General features: G+C 37.6%; 1 protein-coding gene across 1 annotated transcript; it reads left to right on the forward strand.

The window, feature by feature from the left end:
- Positions 1-295: 295 nt before the first annotated feature.
- Positions 296-8730, forward strand: LOC122137691 (complement C1q-like protein 4). The gene is made up of 2 exons (XM_042726211.1): positions 296-1129; positions 7574-8730. The coding sequence occupies exons 1-2, from the start codon at positions 587-589 to the stop codon at positions 7751-7753; spliced, it is 723 nt and encodes a 240-aa protein (XP_042582145.1). The 5' UTR covers positions 296-586; the 3' UTR covers positions 7754-8730.
- Positions 8731-9103: the final 373 nt, after the last annotated feature.

The raw sequence follows: 9103 nt of genomic DNA on the forward strand, positions 1-9103 counted from the left end.
CAGCAACCCCTGAGAAATACACCTCCACATCTCCTGATAGAATCTCCATCCACGGACGAACATTTGGAGACACCAAATCCCCCATGTTACTTATATCAGACAAGTGATATATATTTATATGACAATATAAACCCACTGGATCATCCAGAATTGCTGTTTATATGGAGCGATAACTGGGTCTGGTGTGTGTCACTCAGTGTTAGTGGGCTGGTGTTCATGATTTTGAAATAGTAAATGCAAGCAGAGAGGGAAAAAAGCAGAAATTGAAACTTTTAAAAGGAATTGAAGACAGACATCCTTTAAGACTTTATTCCATATAGGATATTTGATTTGTTTGTTGCTGACGGTGGATTTGTTTTTATATATCGAACAACAATTTCTTTTTGCTTATTCCTCAGACACAAGCCACGTTTCATCGTATCGAGGTCCCTTGTTAACTTTTCTATTTCACCTTAGTACTTTTTATTTCCCAGAGTTCATTCTGGCCGGGCCTGTTTCTTCTAAAGGGGAGGAGGACTTCCTCTCTATCGCTGCCTCGCGCCTCAGCCACAGGAAACGCGTTATTGGCGCGGCAGTGGGTGTGGCCATGGTGCTGGTGCTACTGGTCGCTATTCCGCTGTTGGTCCACAGCACCAAACTGGGTGGGTCTGGAGGCGGAGGTACACATTATGAGATGCTTGGAAGCTGCAAGATGGTCTGTGACTCTTTAACACCCACCAATGAACTAACACCTGTTTCGCCTCCTCCTCCCAACACCCCTGGACGCAGAGGAGGAGGCAAGTCGGGTTTTCGTGGAAACCAAGGGCCACCAGGCCCCCCAGGCCCACGTGGGCCACCTGGAGAACCAGGAAAGCCAGGTCCGCCTGGACCTCCAGGTCCAGGCCCAGGGGGATACATCCCATCATTCTACAGCCCCAAAATTGCCTTCTATGCTGGTCTGCGCAAGCAACATGAGGGGAGTGAGATACTCAAGTTTGATGATGTGGTGACAAATGTAGGGAATTACTATGAGCCTACCACAGGCAAGTTCACCTGCCCTCTCCCTGGAATCTACTTCTTTACCTATCACGTGCTCATGAGGGGTGGAGATGGAACTAGCATGTGGGCCGACCTCAAGAAGAATGGACAGGTAGGAGATGTGCACATGTGACTGTGTGTGTGTGTGTGTGTGTGTGTGTGTGTACACAAGGACTGTATGCCATTTAGAGCTAAATTGAGAATGCCTTTTAAATTCCAATTCAACACCTGAATTTATATTAAGGGAGCAAAGAAGATTCAGAATTTGATTTTGAATGTAGAAAAACAGAATTTAAATTAATAAATTAATTTAAAAAAATGTAAACTTAGTTTTACTGGAAAAGCAAAGTTTGTCAATACAAAGTAACATTGGCTTGACAAATCCTTGTTTGAAAATTTTGATTTGAAGATGAAGTTTACAGACAGACAGACAGACAGATAGATGTGTTTGAAATGAAACCTATCAAAATTTGTGTTTAGTTTTTATCTTTTATATTTAATATGTCATCTTATTAACCATATTTAAATTATGTTAACTTTTGTGGACAGTGGTAAAAGAAGACTTCATTTCCCAGAATCCCTGTGTTGAATTACAGTAAATTTATTTTCCTGTCATTCCAATTTGGGTTCTTGTGGGCCGTGACCAATTCAATTCAAATTCCAACTCATAAATTGAAAGCCAATTCTTAGTTTTGAACATTCCTAGTGAAGACTTTAGATTCACTCTGTGCAATGGAAGAGTTTGCTAACTAAGTTTTAACGTGCTAACTAAGGTATTTTAACTAGACAAAGTCAGACATGAAAGAATTGTGGAAAACAAGAGTGTGATTTGACTGAAATATCAAACAAATATTAGATTCACTGGCAGGATTAAGGAATGCATTTACCATTCAAATAAGATCCAGTAAGGCAGCTTCTCAATTATTCAGCAGTCATTTTCTCAGCCTATCACTTGAAGCCTTGCTGTAGGTACCTACAGTGGGGAAAAATAGGCAATGCAAACATATATATAGAGAGAGAGAGAGAAGACATTGACGACTTACAAAGAGTATAGCATATCAAAATGGGTTCAAATATGATTTGATTTTTGAGCAGTCCATTTTAACAGAATAAACTATATATATATAAATATTTATTATTATTATTATTTTAAGAGTCAGAAATAGCATAATCAGTTTCTGATGAAAAGAGGACATTCGTAACACACACAAACAAGCAAACGCTCTCTCTTTGACTCTCTCTGGAGTGGAACGAAATGCAACAGCTGGAGACAGTCCTCACAGGACCCGTGGATTTAGAATAAATGAAAAAAGTAAGGAGAGAAAAAACCTCTCCATCTGGTGAAACATGACATGGATCTGGGATTCAGGCGCTCTCAACTCAACCGCTCAGTTTTGATTTTTAGTAGTGGAACAGAAAGCGGGGATTATCCAAAGAGATATGAAAATTCCCTTGGCAACATGTGTTTACATACACACTGTGTGTCTGTCTTTCTCACACACACACAGATTCCTGGAGCATTTGGCCCTTTGTGACAGATATATCTGACGGGAAGTGATGAAAGCCCTTTAATGAGACTGTAGCAACCTGTCAGCTTCCCTTCATCGCACTTCCATTAACATGACATAACACCTGCCTTTAATGCCCTTTGTCTGTTCATCATGATCCAGCACAAAAGAAACTGATTGTAGTCAATCTACAGCTTTGGGATCCAAAAAGTGTATCGGTGATATACTTGTGGTGTAACCAGTTATATGAACCTTCTCTGCAAACATTATTGATTCAAATGCACAAGCTCTGCATGTGAAGCCAAACTCATGCAGTGGATTCGCATTTTAAACCAGTGGATTTAACCTTAAAAAATTCTGAGGAAAAAAATATATTCCCCTAAAAAACACACATCAGTGTTTGTTCAAAGTGGTAACATCTAAAGTAGCTGGTTATATTTATATCAAAAATATTATATTAACATTAGAACATTACAGAGTGAACCAAAATACAATGAATAAACAATGAAAAATCATTTTGAAATCTCATTTGAGAAACTGCTACACAATATCACTTTTTGAATTTAGTTTAAGGGCAAATTGGTAAACTTTTTGACTAATATCAGATCAAAAGTTACCAGAATTGACTTTATGAGTAATCGCAATATTAATACAGTACTGAGCTTTGTACTGAATGCTGTTACTCGGTTTGTCTCATAGAGGAGCAGCATGTCTCTGCTACTCATATACTAAAAACATGTTATTGCTGAATATACAATAGCTCATGCGCTGCAGGCCAAATCCAGACTGCTCGGGATTCAACACAGCCTCCATTAACTGGAGGACGAGATGCGGAAAGTGAGAAGATGAGGAGAGTAAGTATTTATTGTCATTCCAGTGATCTCCTCTTGTGTTAAATCATTCATGTCTTTAAGATGAGATTCCCTCTTTTCCACCTGGGCCACACACAAACACACACACAGAGCCACACTCTGCCAAATGTCTATCTCTGCCCTCATTAATTATCTCTCCCCTTAGCTAAATTATTTAACCCATCTCAAGGTCCTCTCAAAGCATTCTCACAAACATATCACACCAACACAAGTTTGGATTCATTCTTAAAGGGATAGTTCACCCAAAAATTAAACTTCGTCATCATTTACTCACCCTTATGTCATTACAATCTTTTCGTCAAAGAAGACATTTTTTCCACAAAACTGACACTCAATGGAGTCCGATGTCGTTTTGGACCCCATTGACTTTTAATGTATTGACACAGAGTTCTGTCTGCTTTTTTTGTTCCAAAGAAATAACCATACAGGATTTTAACATGAGGTGGGTCATAAATAAATGAAAGACTTTTCATTTTCAAATAGAAGCCCATGACACTGTAAAATAATATTAACGCTATGTTTATTATAGTTTTTTTAAAATGAAAAAGGCAAAACCTGAAAGTGTGAGCCCACCCAGATGAGCAGGGTGTGCGATGGCAGGCAGCAAAATGGTGTGGGATGATAGAGAGATGAACGGAGGAGAGGAAGATGGATGGTTAATCAGAGGAGAGCCGACAGAGAGGTCGGGAGAAAGTGTTACTGCGAGGCCAGAGACACAGACAGCATCAGATCAGTGTAAGTAAGATAGATGAGCAAAACGACAGAAAGTGTGAGCGCATGTGTAAGTGAGAGACGGAACGAGAAAGGACTGCTGACCTCATTGCAGGTCATAGATTTGCACAAGCTGATACTATAAACAGTCTATGATCTTCCGTGCAATACAGCCTGTAACTGCAGCGAGATTGTGTCAGTTAGTTTTATTTTTAGAGAACTCTGAATATTAATGTATTTGTGAAATGCCACTTATTAGTTGAAGTTTGGCTCCTCATGGCAGGGATAGATTGCATGGGGCTGAATAAGAAACGAAAACAGCATCTTGAGGGGTGCAGCAGGGAGCACAACGTCCACAAATTAATGTCACTCAAGTAGAATACCCAGCCAACTTGTTTCTCATTACAAATTCGACTAATTAATTCAGTAATTGATTCTTGGCTATGTAAACATGTCTCTTCTCATCCCACTGTACGACTTGCTTTTACTTTGGGTTCAGCTTTAGCACTTCACCTCCCCGTCTCTTTCGAAAATCTCTCCCTCTCCGTGGCACTAATTAAGGTGTGATGCAGAGAAGTTGTTAGAAAAGCCTCGAACATCCTGTCAATTACACAGCAGCTAATGAGTTTACATCCTCTAATTAATTAATTAATATAGTTAATGAGGTAATCCCACAGTACCTTGACAGGTTTTTGCAGCTGTTGCAATAGAAACTTGTACACCCCTTTTCCCTGTTTATGCATCTGCACTTTCTCTGCATCTTGTTTTCTTCTTTTGTATCTCTACAGCTCTCATTTTCTGTGCTTTCACTGCCCTTTGCATTGATGAAGGTCAATCTAATACGAACTCTGAGACTGCATGTTTGTGAGGAGGCCCATTCAGGAGAGGACATACAGTACATGAAACCTGCATCATGCAATGTACTTAGATTCTCAAGTATTGTCATTTTTACTAGTTAAAGGACATACTAAAAACACACACACCTGGATCCTTTAACCTTGAGGAGGGACTGTTAAAAGAGACTGACAACAAGGAAGAATTATGGAATGCTGCCATTATGGAAATACTGGTAAATTTGTTTGAAATGTTTGTGGCAAAAAAATTGGCACATTCTTTTCATTCATTCTTGTTTCATCTCATCGATGCTCTCACTGTCCACCTCCGCTCACTCAGTTCAACAAAGATTTATAAAGGTCAAAAAAGAAAGAAGGTTAAAATTGCAGTGCTTCTTCATATCCACCTTAGATTATGTCACAAAACTGATCTTTCTGTGTTCCTTTTTCTTTCCATCCAAGCTTGTTTCTGACCAATACATATTAGTGAAATTAAAAGTACTTGCATTAGATTAGTGAAGCGCTACTTCAAGTAAAATCAGTCATACAGGGAGCCCTGCAGTCATATAACCAATTAGCCTCTTAAATGTTACTCAGAAACAGGGGATTTGTATGAATACAAAATTACAGGAGATAAATGGTTCATTCATGAATTCATAAATCACAGTGTTAACCTTTAGCAGTGGAGAACATGATATATTTTGAGGTTACAGACTGTGGTAAAGCTACATGCCCTCTGTGTGCAAGAGGACTGACATTCTAAAAAATGTATTTTCTTTTTTATTTGATGATAAGAAATTTACTTAGTCATGAAACTTTATGAATATTATGTACAGCACAGCTGAAGTCCACAGATCTTTTTCACAGGAATAAACACATTTATGTGCTTTTATGGATTGCCAAACAAATAAAATCCAAAGTAACATAATTTTAAAATAATAACACTCTTGAAAAAAATGAAAATAAATTTAAAAGCAGCAGAAAGCCCTGTGCTATGTGTAGTTTATTTTATTGGCTTTCATAAAAGTCAACTAAAATAAATTACGTCTACAACCAAATGAAATAAATTAGGTTCACCACCAATAATTTGTGTGTATTTCTGTGTATTTTTTTCACTTCTGACAATTGGATGTTTTTCTAAGCGTAGGCTATTTGGTTCTTGAATTTATTTAACGAATATGTTTGCATTAGTTGTTTCTGTCAGAAGCTGTCTGTATAGTTTAAACCGACGACCTGCTATTTAAATCTGATAAGGGGTCGTTGAAATCACTGCGGGGAAACAACACAATGCACATGCTAGCTAAATCTCTGTATTTCACACACACGCGCACACACACACACACACACACACACACACAGTTAATACTTGGTGACTCCATTTGACCGGTGGTCGGTACGAGGCTCCGTTTATTGTGATACAGTGGAGTTATTGAGGAGTGGGCCCCATTAGGAGCAACAGCCGAGGCACTGCGCCGGGCAATTACCGAAACAGCGAGGCCCCGACGCGGCCCCAGGCCTCCCGCGGGAGCTGCCACCTCGCGCCGTTAATCAATCCGATTTAGACTGGACAGGGACACACGCCAACACAGGACGCGCAGTGGAGACACGCGCGTGACCAGCATTTTATTACGATTCCAGCAGAAAAAAGAAAAAAAAGATTGTAAAACAAACAAACAAACAAACAGCAAAAAGAAACAAGAAAAAAAACAAGACAACAAGACAGGGATAATTAATGAGTAGATGTGAGAAGAATTAAGCACAACTCAAGAAAACGTCGATCACTTGAAGATGGGACTGAAATATATTTGAAAAACATTATTCTTCAAAAGAAAAAAGTGTATTATGGGTAAAGCAGAATTTAAAAAATATTTTATAGTTTATTTGGTGGTAGAAGACCTTGGATGGTAAGCAGTGAGAATGAAATAAATGTGAGTTATACTCATTAATTATACACAGGACTGGAAGCATTAATTATGCTTTGATTCTTACATATACAGATCATGCATTAATTAGCAGTGCAAAAATTTGGCTTTGGTTGAAGCTGTATAGACATTAATCAGTGTTTTGACCTGAAATGTTTTTGTTTGTTTGTTTTTCACTCCTCCCTTTATTTTGTACCACATTTGTGTTTTTTTCTTCTACTTCTTCTTCAAATAGCCTGTTTGGCATGTCTGTAAGTAATTAAATATTGCTAAAGCTTGATATATGCAGAAGAAATGGTATTATAAGAGTTTAATGTTGTTACATTGGTACATTGCTGTGTTTAACAGCCTTTCCAATGAATTACACACTACACACATGCAACACACAGATCAATAAGCCTTATTCCCTCGGACCTTGGTCTGTCTTGGTCTTTTGTTCTCTCTTTGTGTAGGGAGGAGATGAGAAATCATAAGACATGAGGGAAAGTCTGTTTGTTAGAGAGAGAAAGATTGCCAGTTTATAGTGAGGTTAAAGGATTTAAGGCATCTGCGTACTGACAATGGGTAGAAGCATACAGATATAATATTTAAAAGAATTCAAGCTGTTATTCACTGAACACTTATCTACTCTTTCTCCCCTGATGATTATAATGTACTCTTCCTTTTAATAAACATTAAAACCATTATTTCTCTCTCATCCCATCTCTTAGGTGAGGGCCAGTGCGATTGCTCAGGATGCCGATCAGAATTATGACTACGCCTCTAACAGTGTGATCCTGCATTTAGACGTGGGAGATGAAGTCTGCGTGCAGCTGGATGGTGGAAAAGTGCATGGAGGAAACACCAACAAATACAGCACATTCAGCGGCTTTCTCATCTACCCCGACTAACAAATACACAAACATTCCAAAATATAAATATATTATCACATATTTAACACCATCAGGCCAATTGATAGACAACAATATCTGATACAAGCGATACAACATGATATAACGCCAAGAGAAAAACACTGTAAAATGAACTTCAAAACTGATAGTATACTTTCTGGTTATAGTGACAAAGTCAACAGCATTGGCAACCCATTTTATTTTCATATATGATGTAATTCAAAGTGAAACAGGATATTTAAAGAGAAAAAAACATATGCTGGGACTTGATTTTATCCACTGGCAATTGACTGGACTGTAAAAAGTTGTCTGTCTGTGAGTGGTGCATCTAAATTTTGTCTACTTCTATAAAAAAAAATTGTTTTAAGCATAAGCATAAGCCTCAATAAATTTAAATTAAAGAAAAAAAAATCTGCCAAAGTATTAAGACAACTTTCTCTGAAAACAAATCTTAACAGCTTGAAAAAGAGAAAAAAATTCTAATAAAAAAAAAATCAGTGTAATTAAATCATGAACTATATACTGCAAAAAAAAGGTTCTTCATAAGAAAAGACAGCTTACTGAGCTTATTTTGGAGATGAAGCAAATTATTACGTTTTAATGAAAACGTTTATGTAGACAAACTTTTTTTTCTTTGGAATAATGTACACATTAATTGATCACAATAACACTATGAATGTAAATTAAGAAAGTAAATATAATATATTCAAATTTGAATTCATGTTGACTTTAATCAAGTTATAGATGCTTTGTATTGACTTGTATTGCTAACAGTCATCTTGGTCTGATCATGGTGTATTTGCTACTTTTAAGGCCACACTCTAACCTTGAGAGTCTTTTTTTTCCTTTTTTTTTTTGAGCCCACCAATGGTGGACAGAATGATTATTTAGTTGATATTTTTAATGTAAATTCCCTGAATCAGAGTGTCAGGCTTTTTCCAATTAACACCATTACAGTATGTTGTGTGCAAAGCTCAGCCATTAGGTTCAAAAGAAAACTACCTTTAAGGATTACCCAGAATTATCTCTTTGCATTTTACTAGATCACCATTCTCCCTCTACAACATATGTATGTGTGTGGATAACTTGGAAAAGGCTTTATGCATTTCACGGCATGGAAACCTTTTAGCGTTTTAGCCTTTATGTCTACTAAGTATGTACACAGTGTCATGGAGGAACTTTGAGACTATTGTGAAATTAAATCAACCTCTCTGTATAAAGCCACAAACATCCTTTAGGATCGGTTAGTGGACTAAACATTTAAAGTGAACTGATCCATCTGTAATCTGAAGACATCCAGTTTCTATGTGTGAGTGTGTGTGTGTGTGTGTGTGTGTGTGTGTGTGTGTG

Source organism: Cyprinus carpio, chromosome B6 (assembly GCF_018340385.1).
Source record: "Cyprinus carpio isolate SPL01 chromosome B6, ASM1834038v1, whole genome shotgun sequence".
Classification (NCBI taxonomy): Eukaryota; Metazoa; Chordata; class Actinopteri; order Cypriniformes; family Cyprinidae; genus Cyprinus; species Cyprinus carpio.

Bases quoted from the DNA above. Each gene is read 5' to 3' on its own strand.
- LOC122137691 (XM_042726211.1), top strand. From the start codon at position 587: ATGGTGCTGGTGCTACTGGTCGCTATTCCGCTGTTGGTCCACAGCACC. The intron at 1,130-7,573 runs GTAGGAGATGTG...CCCATCTCTTAG, and splicing joins ACCTCAAGAAGAATGGACAG to GTGAGGGCCAGTGCGATTGC.